Source organism: Macaca fascicularis, chromosome 10 (genome assembly GCF_037993035.2).
Source record: "Macaca fascicularis isolate 582-1 chromosome 10, T2T-MFA8v1.1".
Taxonomy (NCBI): Eukaryota; Metazoa; Chordata; class Mammalia; order Primates; family Cercopithecidae; genus Macaca; species Macaca fascicularis.
In genome coordinates, this window is record NC_088384.1 from 118,471,583 (window position 1) to 118,490,381 (window position 18,799).

The 18,799-nt window shown below is 63.5% G+C and overlaps 1 protein-coding gene across 4 annotated transcripts; it reads right to left on the reverse strand.

The window, feature by feature from the left end:
- Positions 1 to 1,602: 1,602 nt before the first annotated feature.
- Positions 1,603 to 18,009, reverse strand: RBBP8NL (RBBP8 N-terminal like). Of its 4 annotated transcripts, none has more exons than XR_012418435.1 (14): positions 17,930 to 18,009; positions 10,438 to 10,581; positions 9,256 to 9,298; positions 8,549 to 8,644; positions 8,089 to 8,201; positions 7,496 to 7,568; positions 7,120 to 7,277; positions 6,910 to 6,992; positions 6,450 to 6,616; positions 5,148 to 5,886; positions 4,692 to 4,823; positions 4,123 to 4,193; positions 3,941 to 4,046; positions 1,603 to 2,238 (listed from the first exon to the last, which is right to left on the reverse strand). XR_012418435.1 is itself a non-coding variant. In XM_015430050.3 (14 exons), the coding sequence occupies exons 2-14, from the start codon at positions 10,496 to 10,498 to the stop codon at positions 2,120 to 2,122; spliced, it is 2,010 nt and encodes a 669-aa protein (XP_015285536.3). In that variant the 5' UTR covers positions 10,499 to 10,581; positions 17,930 to 18,009; the 3' UTR covers positions 1,603 to 2,119. The 4 variants fall into 4 exon arrangements, 2 of the variants coding, with proteins under 2 accessions (XP_015285536.3, XP_045219197.2); XM_015430050.3 differs by having other exon boundaries at positions 4,692 to 4,872; XR_012418434.1 differs by lacking the exons at positions 9,256 to 9,298; positions 10,438 to 10,581; positions 17,930 to 18,009 and having other exon boundaries at positions 8,549 to 9,017.
- Positions 18,010 to 18,799: the final 790 nt, after the last annotated feature.

Genomic DNA, 18,799 nt, shown 5'->3' on the forward strand with positions numbered 1-18,799 from the left:
ATGGGCTGCTGACTGTATGTGCCTGGGGGATCCCGTGAGCGGGGAGTGAGTGCGACCAACAGTGTAAGGTGCTGAGGCTGGGGCAGGCACACAGTGGGCCCTCCATCCCTGCTGGCTGTCACCAGGAGGAGGGGCCTGACAGCAGTGGGTGGGCCATACATCAGCGGCTTGCAGAGAATCTGGTGTCAGATGAGAACAGAAAGGGGCAAGTGAGGGTGGAGGTCAGGAGGCAGGAGGCAGCTGTCCACGCTGGCTGCAGGGCCAGGCCCTGGCGATTGGCTGTGCTGAACTTTGAGGGACCAGAAGGAATGCTGAGGCAGGAAAGGGGTCTCTTCCTGGGTCTGCTGAACCCCCTTGCTAGGCTCCCACTGCCAGGCTTCTCCCCTCCCCAGGGTGGCGATGGGTGGCCAGAAGCCAACCTGGCCTGCAGGTGGTGCATAGGGAACACACGGCTTTTGTTTCATGTGATTCTGGAGAAATTAAAGCAACCTTTAACACACCTGGGCTTCTCTCTTGGTAATTCAGTCCCTCTGGCCTCTCAGGCCAACAGGCAGACAAGCCACAGGCTGCAGGTGGGAGGCAGTGCCCCTGAGCCAGGCCCGCACTCCAGTGTGGCCCAGGCTTCACCCAGCCCAGTTGTTGGCCTGTGTCCTGCCATCCCTGTGACGCGTGGTTTTAAACGCCCAGCTCACCTTGGTGCTGTGGCTGCAGAGGGTCCTGCTGATGAGTTTTACTCCTGATTTTCCTTGGCTCTCAGCCTGAACTCTGAGCAGGTGTCAAGCGCGGTGCTCTGTCTGGATATCCCCGACTGCAGGCCTGGCCCTCGGGCTGACTTCCTAGTTTCCCCCTTGACCTGACACCCCTCCATGGCCCCCACCTTTCCTTTCTGCCTGATCCTTGTCCATTTTTCTAGAGTTGGGGTTTCAGCAAACTTCCCAGAACATCCTAGCTCCTTGCCTACTCAGCACACTCCTGTTCATGACTCAGAACCCACATTCGGGTTGCAGGTGCCACCTGCCTTGACCTCCCAGGGACACCTGCTCTCCTCCCCGTCCCCCAACACTGGCCATGACTTGGTGCCATTGCTCCTTTGCCCACCACTCCCTGATGCCCAGCAGAGGTGTCAGTGCCCATTGTGTCTGCCCTGGAAAGGGCAATTCTCAAACTTCACATTTAGGGAGAATTATCCCTGGGAGCTTCTTAAAACACAGACTCCAGGCCCACCGCCAAGGTCCTGGTTCAGTGGATCCGGGGTTGGGCCCAGGAATCTGTTTCTGAAGCTCCTCAGATGGGAGGGACTGATACCCATCCTCCCTGGAGGAGCAGACAGCCCTGAGTGCTCCCGGTGGAGTCCTGGCGAGCTGCCCTGTGGCTACCAGGCCAGGGACGAGTGAGGAAGGGCAGGTGCACACGCCCTCTGCCGTTGCCAGGCACTTCCCTGAGGGCGCCGTGGTCCCTTCCCGCTGCGGACTCTGCAGAGGAGCTGGTTTCATTCTGCTCTCCCGAAAGGGGGTGACCTCCCAGTCCCTGGCACAGTCAGGGGTGTCCTGGGGCCCGGGCGGGTGGAGGCCCAGTTGAACTCGGCCCTGCCAGACACACGCATGATTCTTCAGGTGTTTATTCTCCATCACTCAGGGGACCCCATCTGCGAGGGTGCTGCCGCCCACCGCCTCCCTCCACCCTCACTGCCAGACATCTGTTTGCCGGGAGCCCACGAGGGGGCGTCCAAGACTGTGCTCGGAGCTTGGTGGGCAGGGGTGCGGGTCCGAGTGGTCCGTTGCCTCCCAGAGCATGGGCACTGCGTGGGAAGGGCTGCAGTGCACAGCAGTGGTGGGGCTGGGCTGGAGCCTGAGTGACCCTGCCTCCAGTCCCCACACCCCCCAGGGAGCAGGTGCTGGGCTGTGGGAGGGGCCACAGAGCATTTCCCAGGTGGGTGGAGACAGGGTGAATCGCCAGCCGGAGACCCCTCTTGGTCCTTTAGCCCTTCTTGAAGTGGGCCAGGATGTGCCCACCACTGGCTGTGCGGGGCTGCCTGCTGGTTGGGTGGTGTGGCCTCTCCAGGCCCTGGTGGGCAGGTGGAGGGCCGCCCTGGGCTCACTGTGGGTTCGGTGCAGGCTGGCTAGGTCTCCTCCGAGGGGCTGCTGTTGGGGGAGGGACTGTCGTCCTTGGCGTCCCTTGGGCTCCCGGGGCTCTCAGTGGCTGTCAGTTTCTTTCTCCCTCTGGATGGCTTTTTGGAGGCTATGGGAAGTGGTTGGAGGTCAGGCCAGAGCTGCGTGCCTTCCTTTGAGGCAACACTGGCTCTCACCTAGGGCCTCCTGGGTCTCCTCTGGGCGTGGGGAGCTGGGTGCTTGGGGAAGTTTACTGGCCACCCTTGTTCCTACAGAAACCAGTGCCCAGAGCAGGAGTAGCCTGATCTGAGGGTGAACCCTGAGAACTGGGTGGAGGGTGGACACTCTCCCCATTGTGTGACCCCGAAGACGGCGCTGACCCCAGTGGCCCCCTTGCTACCTTGGAGGGAGCCAGGCCATAGTGGCTGGCCTGAAACTGGCTGCGGGCCTCAGCGGTCCTGCCCCCGGGCTGGGGCCGCAGGGGAGGGGCGCCTGGTCCCTGAGACGGTTCGGGGATGGGGATCCTGCTGAGATGCTGGGCTCAGGCCGTCTCTGGGGCACAGTGAGCTCAGGCTCTGAGGTAAATGGGTCACGTTTGGATCCTGACCCAGCTCCCAGACCTGTGACCTTGGGCAAGTGACCTCTCCCCTCTCAGCCTCCATTTCTGCACCAGCCAAACCGTGATGATCCCACCTGCTGGGCAGGGTCGTGAGGCTCACAGACAGCCACAGTTGCACCCCCTCTCCCGGGGCGCCAGGCACGAGGACACTGGCTTTGGCGCTGAGCTGTGCCCATGCTGGGCAGGGACCTGCTCTCACTGACCTCCATGTCTGTTTCTCAGGAACCCCTGCCAGCGTCCCTGGCCCCGGCTCAGCTAGGAGCACAAGGGGGTGCTGGCTCACAGACTGCACCCCCCGGGGCCATGTCCACCCACTCAGCAGGAAGTGCCTCGAATAAGGGCCGTGCTCATCTTCACTGCCGCTCTGGGCAGATGCAGGCCGCGGCCGCCTGCCAGCAACAGTGGCACGTAGTGGCAGCGCCACCCTGCCCGCTGCCTGTGGGACCTGCCCGCTGCCTGTGGGCCCTGCCTGCTGCCTGTGGGCCTTGCCCGCTGCCTGTGGGCCCTGCCTGCTGCCTGTGGGCCCTGCCCGGACAAACACCAGGGCCGTATGATTAGGTGTTCAAAGTCTCTCATGGGCTCCTGGACCCCAGCTGGAGCTGCCATTGAGCCCAGAGCAGGAAGTGAAAAGTTGTCCTGATACCCTCGGACCAGGGCCGAGGCTCCTGCCAGCTTTGCTGGGAGGAGCTGGGCCCAAGGACACTGCCCTTGGCAAACACTGGAGAGCCATCCGCAGTTCCCCAGGGGAGCAAATGTGCCCCATGTCCCTTGGAGCTGTGCCCTCTGCGCTGCCCCTATCTGCAGGTGGACAAGAGGGATCTGCTCCTCATGTCAGTGGCTTATCCTGTGCACCAGGATGCCCTTCCTCCCAGGACGATGGTGGGGACAATGACCATCCCCTGGCTCCTTCTCGCCCTGAAATCTTCTACGATCCCTAATGTCAGCCCCCTTACAGGCGAGGAGACTGGGGCTCAGATTTGGAAGGACCTGACACCAGGCTACACAGTCAGAGGCTACACAGGAAGGGCTCACTCTGGCTGCCCCTGCCCTCCTCTGTGGGGTTCATTTGGGGAGGATTGAGGTTCATTTTTGGCTCCATCATTCTGAGGCTACCATTCTCCAGGCAGCCAGGAGGGGAGGTGGCACTGAGGAGAGGTGGGTGCTGTGGCTACCCCCGCCCCGCCTCTCTGCACCTGCCCCATGCTGGCTGTACCTTTGTCCCCGGGCTCCGAGGCCTGCTTCCTCTTCCGTGGCAGACCCTGCCCGTGCTCCTGGGCGCAGATACACCCGGGCCCCTCCCCAGTCGTGCTCTGGTCCGCCTGGGGAGAAGGGGGTGTGGTCAGGAGGAGGAGCACCTCCCGGCCTGGCCCTGCGGAGTATGTGGCCTGGACCCACCTCGCTGCCTGGGGTGTCTGTCTCATCCAGTTCGTCGGACTCTGGTCTCAGCACTTCAGCCTTGCTGGGCTCTGAAGGAAGCAGGGTGTAGGATCAGGCCAGGCTGGTGGCCCCAGGAGTCTCCCAAGCCTGCCAGACTAGGATTGGTGGAAACAACTCTGCAGATGGGGAAACTGAGGCACAGAAGGCCAAGTGACCTGCCCCAGGGCACCTGCTGACAGGAGGCAGACTGGGGTTTGGGCTCAGGCCCAGTGTCCCCATCAGCTGGGGTGCCTGCCCCTGGCTTGGATGCTGTGTGATGGGGTACTCAGCCTGCTTGCCAACCCTAATTGCTAAGGTGCTTTTCCCCCTCACTGAGTGTGGTTAGAGAGGCTCCTGCCGGGCCCTCAGCTTCCTCCAGTGGCTGCAGGTGGAAGAGCCAAGCCCTGGAGCCTGGAGTTGCCCTGTCAGGTCGGCAGGGCAGAGCTGGGCCTGGAGACACCTCTTCCCGGTGGTCACTGACCACCACCCTCTCTCCCCCTGGGGAAAACCCCTCCCAGCTGGACTCTGGCCCCAGGTGCTCCCTGTACCTGAGTGGCCGTCCAGGTCAGGCAGCGGTGGGTGGGGAGGCAGCGGTGGGTGGGGAGGCAGCGGTGGGTGGGGAGGCAGCGGTGGGTGGGGAGGTGGCAGAGGCCTCCCTGTGTCTTCATCTCCTGTCCTGCCTGGAGAGGACAGGCTGAGCTGGGACCCTGGAAGTGGGCGTGAGGGGTCCTGGGGGGAGGCAAGCAGGTGGCTGGAGTTTAGTTGGGAGACTTCCCTGCCCCCAGCTCAGCCCTGGATGGCCGGTGGGACCCCTCTTGAGGCTGCAGCTGGTGGGGGGGCCCGCCTTTCCCTTTCTAGCGTGGATGAGGCAGCCTTGCTTTCTCCCTGGGAACTAACTTGGTGGGCAGAGGGAAGAGAGCAGCCTGAGGTCCGGCTGGAGGCTGGCCCGGGATGGGGGATGTGGAGGCTGAGGACAGGGTCTGAGCCAGGGCCGGGCTCCTCACCACGGGAGTGCGAGCCTCCTCCTGCTCTGGTGCTCTGGTCCCCTTGATGCCATTGCTGAGTGCCTGGGGACTGCGAGTCAGGGGTCCAGACTGGGTGGGTGGCTCGGGGCTGGGAGTGTGGGCAGTGGCAGGGCTGAGTGACCCATGCTGGCTGGCCGGCTTGGGAGTGTCCTGGCCCCGGGCCCGGCCCCACTCCGAGAGGTCCAGGGGCTTGTCTGGGGCACAGTCCTTCGCTGCTGCAGCCTCCGTCCTCTGGGCGTGGCCTGGGCCTACAGGCTGTGTGTGCCGCCCTCCAGGCAGGCCTGCTGCTGTGGCCAGAGCTGCCCTGGCCCCCTCACTCTCAGGGCCCTCAGAGTCTGAGCCGACTGGTGGGGAGGGCGGCATCTCCCTGGGTGTGGGCTGGCCCCTTGGCCTGACACTGCCTACCCTGGCCCGAGCCCGCAGCTGCTGCTGGGCCAGGAGCAGGTGTAGTGCCCCCTCCAGGCGAAGGTCCTGCATGCCCGCCAGGGCATTGGGCAGCCCCAGCAGTTCTATAGGCTCCTCCCAGGCCTCTGCTTCTCCGGCCTTCAGGTCCTGGAGCCGGGGGTCACTGGGGGCTGCAGCAGGGGCCAGGGGGCTGCTGCGGGGGCTCCGAAGGTGCAGGGAGAGGGGGCGGTTTAGGAGGCAGAGCCGGTCCATCTTCGGGGAGTGCTTCAGGGTCTCATGGGTCATGGCAGAGGGCCGGGAGGCCCGCAGGAAGCTGTGAGGGAGGAGAAGCCCAATGACCATGGCTACGTTGAGCTGTGACCGTCCCAGTGAGCCCTGAGAGGAGGAGACGACAGGCACCCACTCCACAGGTGAGGAAACTGAGGTCCAGAGAGGTGGAGCAAGCTGCATGGGTCCCATGGCAGGCAGTGGAGGGAGGGGAGGCTCAGCCCCCAGCTCTGGAGGCCATGCTGTGTGGACCTGGCCAGAGGTGGCCTGTGATCTGGGCTCCAAGGCAGGGCCAGATGCCGAGGCCTCCGTGTCTTTTTGGCGGAGACATCAGCCCCCTGCTCCTCACCTGGAGGGTCCTAGCCACCTGCCCACCCTCCACACCCTACTTGTTCTCACACAATGTCCCCGTCCCCTGCCCCCACGCCCCACACCTGGCCACTCCGGAGTTGTCCACCTGGGATCTTTGCTCCAGGCTGGGTGCCCAGAAAAAGTCAAGCCAGAGAAGGTCAGGGGCTGTGAGGGATAATCAGAGGGACTACCCTGGGACCAGGGTGAGAGAGGAGCTTGTCTGAGGCTGCTCTGGATAGGGGTGGGGCAGGCGGGCACCTGTCCAGAGAGAGGCCGCGCTCATACGCTGGGCTGGGTGGGCTGCTCCTGGCGGGCAGCGGTGGGGGCGTCCCATTGGTGGGGCCACGGTCAGCAGGGCAAGCCTGGGACCCAGGCCGTACCACGGCGATGGTCCCGTGCAGCTGGTTGGAGATGCGCTGGGGGCTCTGTGAGGATGGGTGGGTCAGCCTGGGCAGGGGCATGTGTGACCTCTGCTGTGGCCTCTGCTGCCTGCCCTGGGCTGCTCCCACTCTGCCCCTGCTCACTGCCAGACCCACCCACTCAGGGCTGCGCCCCCACCCACACCAAATGGAGCACAGTGGCTCCTGCCCGGGACGAAGGAGGGGCACATTTGGGGTGAGGTGCATGAGAGGCTGGCATACTGCAGGTGCAGCTGCCTCCAGCCTCCTGCCTGCACTGGCCCAGCTGCGCATGGTGGGCTCCAGGTCCCTGCACTTACCATGTCTGGGGCCCACGACTCAGGCAGGGTGGTCCCTGGTGAGATTTTGGCCACTGGAGATGCCCTGTGCCCTGCTGGCTTTTCTGTGGGAGGAGAAGCCAGGGGTGGGAGCTTGGGAGGTGCCCAGAGGGGCGGCGGCTCAGCCCCAGTGGGAGGATCCCTGGTCCTGCAGGGGCCCAGCCTCTCAGCCTCACCCGGTCCCCACAGTACCTTCTCCCTGTAGGCCCGCTCCCTGGTGGTCTTCCTCAGCCTCCTCATGGCCTCCTGGTGGCTTCTCTGTGATGGCCTTCCAGCCACCAGGGGAGGGGAGCAGCAGGGGTGAGGGGGGGTCTGAGGTGCCCTCCTTGGCCGGGGGCTTGGGTCTATCTCTGGAGGGGAGGGAAAGACAGGGAGGGTGAGGGAGAGTAACATCCCAAGAGAAGATCAGAAAAGCCGGGCCCACTCCTGGGTGACCCCAGGGGACGCAGCGGTCCCGACACTGCCTGAGAGCCCCCCATGGGTGGTTCCCCCAGGGACGTGTGCCGAGCACTGCTCAGGGTCTGCTGGGGAATGGGGTGTCTGAGCCCTGGGACTCCTTCTCACGCACCCCAGGCCCCGAAGCCGCTTCACCTCCTCCTTCAAAGTCTCGTTCTCTTCCTTCAGCCCGTTCATCTCGTTGGCTGCAAAAGGCACTGATTAGCAAAGCAGGCAGGGGTTGGGGGGGACAGGGGCTGGTGTGGGGTCATCACAGCACCAGGGAAGCCCCTCAGCAGTGCCCCCAGCACGTAGCCCAGGGCCTGGCAGGCAGCAGGTGCGCCGTGGATGCTGCTGCGTGCGTGGCTGATTGGATGCCGCTGAATGAGCCGTGCCGGCCTCGAGGGAAGGGGGCTCGCCCTTGGTCATCAGGAGGGCCACGGAGCCTCAGGACTGCAGGACCTTCCGCATCACAGGAAAAAGGTCACGCCCTGTGGGGGCAGGGATGCCCCCAGCGCAGGGGAGGGAGGCTGTGTTGAGGGAGGGCCACACCAGCGCCAGCTGGGGACTGTGTGTGTGTCTGTAGATTGGGTTGTGAGGTTCCCCCAGTGGTGTGGGGCCGATCGCCCTGCCTCCTTTCCCCACACCCCCACATGGACTGAACAGGCCCTGGGGTCGCCTGGCCCCGTGGGAGAGGACCCCGGCTGTCTGGCGGGTGGGGCTCACTGAGGATGAAGATGTGCTGTAGGTTCTGCAGGTGGGAGCTCTGAAACTCCTGCTGCCGCTTCCTGGCCAGCTCCTGGGTGACCAAGCAGCGGTCGCACAGGCCGGCCCGCAGCCTGCAGGGATGGGGACACAGGGAGTCTGAGGGATGGCATGGAAGCCAGAGGGCCTGGGACCCACCACCCCACTGCCCGGAAGTGCCCCTGCCCTTCCCAAACTATTCCGTACAGCCCCAGGCCTCTTCCCACCCCGTGGGCTAGGGGTCCCATGTTTCACTGAGTTTGGGGAGAAATCTTGAAAATGCAGTTTACTTAAGGCTCTGAGATGTCCTGCAGTGGAGAAACCTTCCTGGTTCAGTTTGTCCTGCACTTTCCCAAACTTGTTCTCCGAGGAGCCCTGTCATCTCCCCCTCCCCTGAGCCCACCGGTCCTGGCCGTGCTGCGAGGTGTCCTCCCAGGCCCACCTGTTTTCCAGCACCCGAAGGTTCTCCTTCAGTGTCTTCTGCTGTTCCCGGAGCTGGTGGTTCTTGGCAAAGAGCTCCTCGATCCTCTGGGCGTCCCTGTGGCGGGAAACAGCTAAGGTGGGGTCCTGTTCCATCCAGGAAGACACACGCTGTCCCCACCATCCAGCCTGGGGGGCCAGTGCCATTTGGCACCTGCAGCCTTGGTCTGGGGCTGGATCCTGCTCAGTGCCCCTCACTGTGGGGACTTGCCCTTGAAGTGGGCCCTGTGGGGCAACGCCTAACCCGGCGCCCCCCCAATCATCTGCACGCCCCTCTGTGACGTCTGTCTTGTCCACGCACCACTTTAGCGCCATGGTGCAGGCAGAGCCACAGCCAGGTCTATAAGCCCGGAACGCAGGGAGCCTGCCTGCCTGCCAGCGTATGACCAGACACGACCCCAGCTCACCACGAACGTACTGTTGATATTCTGATCATGATCCTGGGGTGGGAGACACCCTGAGTAAAGGGCTTGCCCCGCCCCTGGGAGGCCAACGCACCTGGGTTCAAGTCCTGCTCACCATGTGACCTTGGACGAGTGACTCCCCCCTGCCTCCACACTGAGCCTCAGTTTCCCCTCTGCACCATAGGATGGTGGCACACCGGAGCTTCAGGGGGATGAAATGGCCAGTGTGGCCCTGCGGAGAGGGGCCCTGCTTGGCCTGACTCACCGGCACCTCTCTGAGTTCAGTTCCAGAAGCTTGTTCTGCAGGCCTGGGGGAGTGAGCAGAGGGGCAAGTGGGGGCAGTCAGGCCCAGCTGCTGCTTTTCCTGCAGCCTCCCTACCACGGGGTCTGGGCAGAGCTGCAATGTGGCACTCTCGTCCCCTGCACCCCCTGGGGGAGCCCTGCCAGGCGGGCCCCTGTCTGTGCCTAGGCCCAGGGCTGCCTGAGCCTTGGTGGTCTTGGCCCAGTATCTGTCGCTTCCCCTGGGGTCTCTGCCTCTGGCATCTGTCTGGGGGTGTCTGGGGGTGAGCAGGGACCCCGGTGCCGCAAGTGACCAGCCACCTGTGAAAGGCAGAGGGACCAGAGGGCCATTTTGTGTGTGTGTGTGTGTGTGTGTGTGTGTGTCATAGCTAGTGTTGAAATAAGATGAGCTTTTGGGGCAGACCCCATCAGACCTCCTCCTTGCCATATCTTGGGATCCAGCCTGGGCCTGGCTAACCCCAGCAGCCCCACCTCTCTGGGTTGCCTGGGAGACAGCCAGGTCCTTGGACCTCCAGGTGGGCACGGGTGCTCAGTGGAAGGACCAGGGGAAGGTGCTGGCTCTGGGACTGGACTGGGGGTGGTGGGGGGGCTTCGGCCCTGTCCCTGGTGGGGGAAGTGGACAGGGGTGGGGCCTAGGGTGTATCCTAGAAGGAAGAGAAGAGTTGCATCTCAGTGCCTTGACATGTTCTGCATGGGTCCAGAGAGCCATAAGCTCCTGTTTCTGGAAGAGGCTGTCCCTGCTGTGGTGAGCTCAGCAGGCCGGCCAGAGTGGGCTCTTCTTTCTGCCACATGGCCAGCCCCATGGGCGAACAAAGCATGGGCAGCATGCAGCCTGCGGGTGGCAGGTGGCCATGAGGTGTTGGTGGCAACCCTTGAAAGTGCCCCTCCCCCTTGGGGCCACACTCTGGGAGTGGCTCGAGGACATCCCAGCTTGAGGTCAGCACTTGCGGGGCCCAGGCAGGGCGTCTGTCCACTTTGTCGCTCTGGGTCAGGACTTGGGTCAGGACTTGGGTCAGGACTCCCCTGCCTGGGCTGAAAAGACAGGGTCCGTCCCCTGACTTGTTGGGAATTGGAGGTGATCATGGGTGCACCCTGGCCTGCCCCGGCCCTTAGGTGAGGGCTGCGGCATCTGTCCCTGGCCCCTCACCCAGGACTTCCTTCTCGTGGATCTCCTTCAGCCTGTTCAGTGACTCCGTGAAGCTCTCCATGGCTCCCTGTGGCCCTGGCCCAGGCCCCTCTGCACGGGGGTTGTGGAGATGCTTGCAGCCTCTACAGCCCCTCTGTGTCCATCCTGAAGAGGAGGAAGAGGGGACAGGATCTGCTCAGGAAGCGCTTGTGGGCTGTGGAGTCCAGGAGAGGATTGGGACTCCTTGCGTCTATGTGGAGCAGACCCCACGTCATGTGGTAGGGCCACTCATGGGAGGTGGGCTGGAGGCTCTGGAACCCCACGGGCAGGCGCAGAGATAGTACATTGTGTGGCTTCCTCCCACACATATGTGGACGGGAGCCAGAGGGCAGGGTGCTGGCTGCTGTGCCGGAGGGGATGGAGGGGCCAGGGGGCATCTAGGGGTGAGTGCCGGCCCCTCTGAGCCGCCCCGTTCTCCCCAGGTATCCAGCCCATCAGTGCCTGGCCTGTCCCCACATAAGCCCTGCCTCTGGACCTCAATGGAGGGACAGGGAAACCTGGTGAGAGCTGGATGGTGCCAGTGGCACCTGTCCAGATGTGACGCTGGGAGTCAGACCTCACCGGCAAGAGCCCCTCAGACCTGACCATGCCACTGTACACACTCCAGCCCCAACACTACGGTCACAGCGGCTCCTTCCCTTTCACCGGAGCCCTTGTATTCAGTTCCCTCCTGGGATCTCTGCCCGCCTCCAATGCTGTGGCAGCTTCAATCTTGTCACATAGGCACACACACACACATACACACACAGATAGCATGTACACACAACACACATGCACACACATGCAAAAGACACACAGAGCATGTACACACACAGCACACATGCACCAACAGACATGCACACACACAAAGCATGTATACACACAACACACATGCACACACCTACAGACACACACATACAACACATATGTACACAGACAGAGATGCCCACACACAACACACAGAGATACATAGACATGGTTACGTGCTGACGCAAATCTGTGCAGACATAGAGACACGGCTACACACGCAGTTGCAGGTACACAGAAACACACACAGCCACAGCAGCCCCCTCTACCCAGAAGCAGCTCCCACACGCAGAGGCTGGAGGGTTCCAGGAAGGGGTAGGAGCCACTACCTACTCCTGGCACCTCAGTGCCTTGACATGTTCTGGATGCAAGTGTGCATGTGTGTGCACGCCCGAATGAGTGTGCATGTGTGTGCCGTGTGTGTGTATGATAGCCAGTGTGCATGTATGTGTACCGTGTGTGTGCACACCCGAACGAGTGTGCATGCGTGCATGCTATGTGTGTGCATGCCTGAGCCAGTGTGCATGTGTGTGTGTGCTGTGTGTTCACGCCCGAGCTGGTGTGCATGTGTTTTTGCCCTGTGTGTGTGTGCTGTGTGTGTGCACGCCCAACCTACCGTGGAACCACTGGTGCATCACCTGAACAACTGTGTCGGCCTCCTCCCTGCCTGGCCTCCCCCTCAAACTCCCCTGAACCCCCTGCCTCCCCGCATCTCCTCCAGAACCACTCTCCAGGGTGACCATCCCTGGGAAGCTCTGGTCTCTGCTCAGATGCGCACTACTCTGCTCAAAATCCAACTTTGGGCTTGTGGCTGGAGGCCATACCCAAGGCCTCGCAACGGCCAGCCCAGCCCAAGTGGACCACAGAGGGGAGCAGCCACGGTTGCATCTGGGTTTTCAAAGGTCAGCCTGCAGACGCCCACATGAGGGTCCTCTCCGCGGCAGCATTCTACAGAACCGTCCCAAACGGGACCCCCAAACCCCATCCCGTGATGGGTGGAATGGCGGCCACCCAGCCCCACGCCCACCCCGGTGTGGCGGCCACCCAGCCCCACGCCCATCCCGGTGTGGCGGCCACCCGGCCCCACGCCCACCCCGGTGTGGCGGCCACCCGGCCCCATGCCCATCCCGGTGTGGCGGCCACCCGGCCCCATGCCCACCCCGGTGTGGCGGCCACCCGGCCCCATGCCCACCCCGGTGTGGCGGCCACCCGGCCCCATGCCCATCCCAGTGTGGCGGCCACCCGGCCCCACGCCCATCCCAGCGTGGCCAAACCACCCGAGACAGACTTGAGGGTGCATTGAACACAGAAAGAGGCACTTGCCCTGGGGCCCTGGAAGTTGGGTGGTGGGTGTCTTTGGGGCTGAGGCTGGGGGTGCCTGTGACTCAGGGTGGCAGGCCTTGGGACCCCGAGAGAAGTCACGGGGCCTGGGGTGGGGATGGTGACTGGAGCCCCTTGGAAGGAGACTCTCCTAATTCCCGCCGAGCCCTTGCACCTGTGGTCAAGCGTGTTAGTGCTGAGCCTGGTGGGGCAGCGAGGGGTGTGGGACAGAATGTGGCCCCTGTTTGGGGGTGGCCACAGCGTCCCCAGGGGCCCCTGACAGGGCTGGTGGGGTTGCATGGAAGGCGGAGCATCAGGATGCTGGACTCCAGAGACTCGCCTGAGCGAGTCCACAGACCCGCCTGAGCTTTGGGACCTCAGCCACCCTCGGAGGGAGTGGGGGTGACAGTTGGCGGCTCTGTGTTGGGTGGGTGAGGGATCTGGGACCAGGAAGACTTGGAGCTTTCCTGGTGGGAGGCTGGGAGGGAGCCATAGCTCCCTGGGAGGGATGTCTTTGCCGGTGAAGGGGGCCAACAGGACGTTGAGCTCCAGAGGTGGGGACAGCATGGAGCCTGCCGGAAGTAGGTCACGTGGCCAGCATCAGTGGTTCTGACCCCCGTTTCCCAAACTCTATACACACTGAGACCTTCCCGACAGCCCATGGAATCTTGACCACACCACGAAGACCCCGCTCCAGATGGGAAACTGAGGCTCAAACAGCTCAAACCTCCCGTCTCAGTCACCCAGTGGGAAGTGGGATCTGGGTTGTGCCTGGCTCCTGGGGCTGTGGGTCCTGCGTGCTCTGCCTGTGTGGACTGAGGCATCTTCCCCATGGCTCTGGTGCACCAGCTGCACTGGCTTTTCCTGGCCAAGGGGCCCCCGGGAGGAAGATGTCAGAGCCGGGCCTCCCTAGGCTCAAGCAGCTGAGGAGGGCCAGGAGGGGGCTGAGCTGCAGTTCCTGAAATTCCACCCGGACCCGCCCAACAGGCTGCTCTTCCCTGGCCCCCAGCACCTGCCATGTGGGCTGGGTCGACGCCCATAAAGGAGCCGCCCGATGGAGCCCATGGTACCTGTGGGCCTGGGAGAGGTCTGCACAGGAGAGGTGGGCTTCCTTCCCAGTGAGGTCACCGTGCTACAGAGGCCGGGACTGTGCCTCTGCTGTGCTTCCCACTCACAGGATCCTTTCTGTGCCCCAAACCACCTGCAGGCCCCGCCTGGCTGCCACCCTCAAGGCCCCCAAAGGACTGCAGAAAGAGTCCCCATCCCACTGGGCAGGGAACGGCCCAGACACATGCCCGGAGCAGGGCTGGTGGGCGTCTGGAATCGCTGTAGGGTGCATCCTGCTGGGGACCCTTGTTTCCCAGAGGCCCAGAGTTGGGGTGGGCCTGGGCAAGGTCACTGGGCCCGGTAAGTGACAGTGCCTGGGGCTGGGGGGACTTCCCTCAGGGTGAGCAGGTGACAGAGATGCAAAGTGGCCAGGATCAGTCTCCCAGGCTCCAGCGCCTCTGGGACAGCCCCAGTCCCAGCTTCTACCCTCCTAGAGTGCTGGAGAACTCCGGGGAAGGGATGGGAGATGGAGGGAAGTTGCAAGCCCTGATGCTTTTGGGGAGAAGAAATGAACCGGGATGGTAGAAATTCACCCAGACCTGCGCCCGAAGCCTTGTGCCGGGGGTGAGCAGGGGAGTCAGTGGGGCTGACTTTTTCTTCCCGAGTCAGCCTTCTTGGGGTTTGTTGGGCTTGCCAAGGGCAGCTAGAGGTGCTGAGGCCGGGGGAACTCGGAGGGAGGGTCTCCTCCAGGCCTGGGTGGGGGCTGCAGTGGGACTGTGATGGGGGAGCAAGCCTGCCGAGGTGGGGAGGGGCTGGGCTGAGACTCTTGGGGGGCTTCACAGGGCTGGGGTGAGACAGCTGGGCTCTGGTCCAGGGTAACCCTCAGCCACTCCTCCCACTCCCAGCCCTCCCACTCTGGGAGTCCAGGCTGGAGGGTCTCTGCAGGTGCTGAGCCCCCTGGAAGGAGTGAGGGAAAGGGAGGGCAGGCTAGTGAGCCGCTGTCCCACCTGCGGCTCACAGCTGGGCCATGGGAGGGATAGGTGTGAGGGGTGCATGGCTGTCCCCCTCGACACCACCCTCACCCCACCATGCCTTGCCCTCTGCTCCATTTGCCACTGAGAACATGATCCAGAGGTAGGGTCTTGCCCACAGTCAAAGCTAGTGAGAGCCGGGCTGGGCTTTGGCTAGCCCAGGTCCGCACCTCCGCCTCCTGCGGTGAGGTGCTACTGGTGCCAGCACCTTTGCCTTCCAGGGACTACTCCTTAAAACCAAGAGGCGACGTGCTGCTCTCACCAGTATGGAACAGAGCCCATCCAATAAACTGGTGCCTCTTATCCCCCAGCCAGGACCCAGGAGAGCCCTCCATGGGGAGCCTAATTAGGCTGGCAGACCACCTTCCACCTCATGTCCTCACCCAGGGAGTGGACATGCACTGTGGGCCCTGCCTGTCCCTCAGGACTCCCACCTCCCTCTGAAGTCCCCAGAGCCCCCACCTGCCCTCCTAGGGTCTCCACCCACCCTCCTAGGGCCATCTGGAGTGGCCACTCAGAGCGGGCAGAGGTTTGCTGTTGTTAATCCACCCTCACGGGTTCTCAGAGCCCCAGCACAGAGGGTACACCCCCCACCGCCCGCTGAGCTGGCTGGGGTGGGGCAGGGGTCGCATTCCTGAAGGGTGCTGGCTGGAGAGTCAGTCTGGGCAGAGGGTAAAGGTGTGGGCTTCCCAGTCGACAGCCCTGGTGGGGCTCTCGGACCTGTCTCTGGTCTCTATGCCACCTTGGGCAAGTTGCTTTTCCTCTCTGAGCCTGTCTCCTCACCTGGGAGTGAAGGCACCCCACCCCTGTATCAGGCTGCTTAGAAGCTCCTTACAGGTGGTGCCTGTGCGCCCAGGAGCTCCGTAGACGGGGGTGCTCAGTGAGCAGCAGAGGGAGACCCCGAGTTCACCTGTGCCTCCCTCATGTGGGACCCCGGGTGTCCAGCAGTGCTAACAGCAGGACACTCTGCGCTTGGACAAGGTCAAATCCCATTGCCACAAAGGCCTTGTGCAGGAGGAAGCAGCCCTCCCCACACGCAGGGCGGAGGTCCGGCTGACAGTGACGACACGCATCCTCGGACGGCCGCTCACTATGGACTCCACTGGGCTCACGGCATCTCTGTGGCTGCGCCCAGGAGAGATGCCACCTGCCTCCCACACACAGGCCAGGGAATCACAGGCCCAGCCGTGGCCCCGGCAGGACTGGGCATTGTCCGGCCAAGTGGCAAAACCCGCAGTGATGCCTGTTCTTGCCCTGTCCTTTGGGAGGCCGGGCCCCTGAGCATCTCTGCGTCTGAGCAGGCGGCATCCAGGGCATCACCGGGCTCCCCGCCTCTCCCAGGGCACTCAACCACAGAAGCTGCCTGGGCACCAGTGCTCCAAGGATATCTGCCGGGCCGGCTGCTCTTCACCCCAGCCACTGCCCCCCAGCAGGCCCTTTGGGGCAGGAGTGCGGAGCTGGACACTGGTACCCTCTGTCTCTGAGGCCTAGGCTGTCTGTGTGTCCATCTGACTGACTGCCCACCTATCCAGGAGCAATGGTGACGGGCGCAGCAGTAGCAGTGGCAGTGGCAGTAGCAGTGGCAGTGGCAGTGGCTGCTGTTGATCACATGCTGCTCTGTGCCAAGCACCACGCCCAGGCTTTTTCCCACTTGCATGGGCACTGAAACCATCTGCAGTTTTGCTGAGGCAGCCAAGCTCAGAGCGGTGCCCTCTGCACCTTGACCCACTTCTCCCCAAGGGATTCCCCTGCCCCCGTCCACCTCCTGGCTGCCCCCGTGGAGCACCCACTGCATTAGCTAGGCTGGGCACACGCATGTGGTCGGGGCCCACCTGGCCTCAGAGGAAGTACTGATTGTCTCATTCTACAAGTTTGGACACTGAGGCTTGAAGCAGATCAGAGATGAGCAGGTGGAGCAAGATTTGGACTGGATTGGCCGCAGAGTCTCCTCCTACCCTCTGTGGTAATGGGCAAAGCCTCTCCCATGGAGACTTCGGCCAGGTCGCTTGTCTGGCCGTGCCTCAGTTTCTGACTGTAGAACAGATGTTAGTGGTGAGTCCTGACCCGGGCTCATGGGGGCTGTCAGGGCACCTGGTGGGTGCCCCAGGGCCAGATCAGGGACAGGCAGTCAGGGCCAGCCTGGGGGTGGAGCTGCCTCACACTCGCCCATGGAATGGCTTCGGCAACCCTCACTTTGTAGATGGAGCTGAGGCTCAGAGGTGTCATCTGTCCACAGTCACCAGCGTGCAAGGACACAGCCAGGACACAGCCAGGGCCTCCTGGTGACTCCCCAGGCCAGTTCAGGGTGGGGGCGGGGGCAAGTCTAGAGACATGTCTCTGCCAGGGCAGTTTCTGATGTCCTCCAGACACATGGACCCACGACAGACATGTGACACGCGTGATGCCCACACCCACATGGATGGACAGCAGCATCCTAACTCGGGGAACACACACTGGTGCACGGTCCAGTGAGCAGCCGCCTGCGCTGCCACAGCCACCCTCCCCTGCTGTGCACACAGCCGCCGCAGGGGCCCCGGGACAGCTGCACATGCAGGTCGTGTGTGCACATGCACTCGTGTACCCCACACGCACATGCCCCCCCACCCCGTGCACTCGTGTGCACACATGCACAGAGGAGCCAGCCGAGATGTCCAGGCAGCTCAGGTAACAGCAGCCCTGCAACCCGACTCCCTCCCGGAGGTGGAGGTGGGCCGGGCTGCTCTCCTGCCCTGCCTGCTCGCTCCCTGAGGCCTGGCCCGTGGGGGAGGGGGTTGAGCAAGGCCCGCCTTTGTGGCTGCTTCCCCACAGACACAGCGGCAGAGGAGTCCCCTGCTCGGTGCCCAGCTGCGGACGCTGCACCCCTGCACCACCCTCACCTCTGTGGCTGCGCCCGCTTGTCCTCTTGTGAACCTGGATGGCGGGGCAGGGCAGGCCCAGGGTGGAGGGTGAGGCCACCAGCCTGTCCCTGATGCCCCAAGCCCCTCAGCAGACCAGAGACACTTCCTGGACCCTGGTGCCAGACTAGGCCTGGCCTCTTCGAACCCAGCTCCTGCCCGGAACGCTCACTGAGCTCTCTCTGTTGCTAAGCCCCTGGACCAGGAGCAGCCTTGTGCCACCCCTTAGGGAAGACGTCCAGTCCCACCAACCCCCACGGCTCTCCTCACAAGAGCCCGAGCTGGGCCTCCAGCCTCCCTGGTGAGTGCCCCAGCCAGGGATCCCGGCCTACCCGGCTGCTTGAGTGGCCTGGCCCTGGGGTCCCGGGTACTCACATGGCTCCTGGCCCTGCCTCGACCTCCCTCGACCTCTGAGCGGAGCCCCCCACGCTCTCCACGGGGAGAGAGAAGTGAGCGGGGTGTGAACCTGCACAGGCAACAAGACAGGATTTTGGCCAAACCCGCTTGACGGGTTTTCGATTCTCCCAGCCAGGAGCAGAAAGGAGGCAGAGACTGCCCCGAGCCGCCAGGCGGGTTCTGCCATCTCGCAGAAAGTGGCCGGACAGGTTGGGTCTGAAGCCACATAGAGGGGATTGTTTCCTCATAATCACCTCGAGGAGGCTGGGCTGCCGGCAGGAGCCAAGCTGGTTAGCACTGAGAATCCAGTTTGGGACCTGGGACACGAAGAGCCCGGGCGGGGAAGGGTGGAGGGCTTGCAGGGGTGCTCAGGTGAGGGGCTGCAGGCGGGAGTGAGTAAACGTACTGTCTTGCCACCTTGGGACAGGTGGCCTCTGGTGCAGGGTGGCCTCTGGTGCAGAGTGGCCCCTCCTGCAGTTCACAGCTCAGCTCGCTGTGGGCTGACCATAGGCAGGCGACAGTCTCCTTTCTGGCCTCGGTTTCCCTGCCTGTAAATTGGGGATAATAGTCTCAAGATCTGTCCCTGCCAGAGCCCAGCGGACGGAAATCCAGCAGCTGCTATGGGAGCGACCCGCCCAGCATGCCCCGCCCTGCCCGGGAAAGCAGGCCTTCTGCTGGAGAGGGACTGGGCGCGCGCTGGGCCTCCGGTCTGCGCAGTCTGCCCGGGGCCCGTGAGTGCTTGTGAGTGGGCTTCTCCGGTCTCCAGGTAGGCTGGGTGACCCTGGCCAGGTGGAGCCCAGGGGGGCAAATAGTCTGGGGGATGGCCTGGCCCTGGATGGCACGGCCCAG

Coding starts and splice junctions, on each gene's coding strand:
- RBBP8NL (XM_045363262.3), bottom strand. CDS start 8,901: ATGGCGCTAAAGTGGTGCGTGGACAAGACAGACGTCACAGAGGGGCGT. Junction 7,569..8,088: donor ACAGCACATCTTCATCCTCA/GTGAGCCCCACC, acceptor TGCCTTTTGCAG/CCAACGAGATGAACGGGCTG. Junction 4,194..4,691: donor TGACCTGGACGGCCACTCAG/GTACAGGGAGCA, acceptor TGCTTCCTTCAG/AGCCCAGCAAGGCTGAAGTG.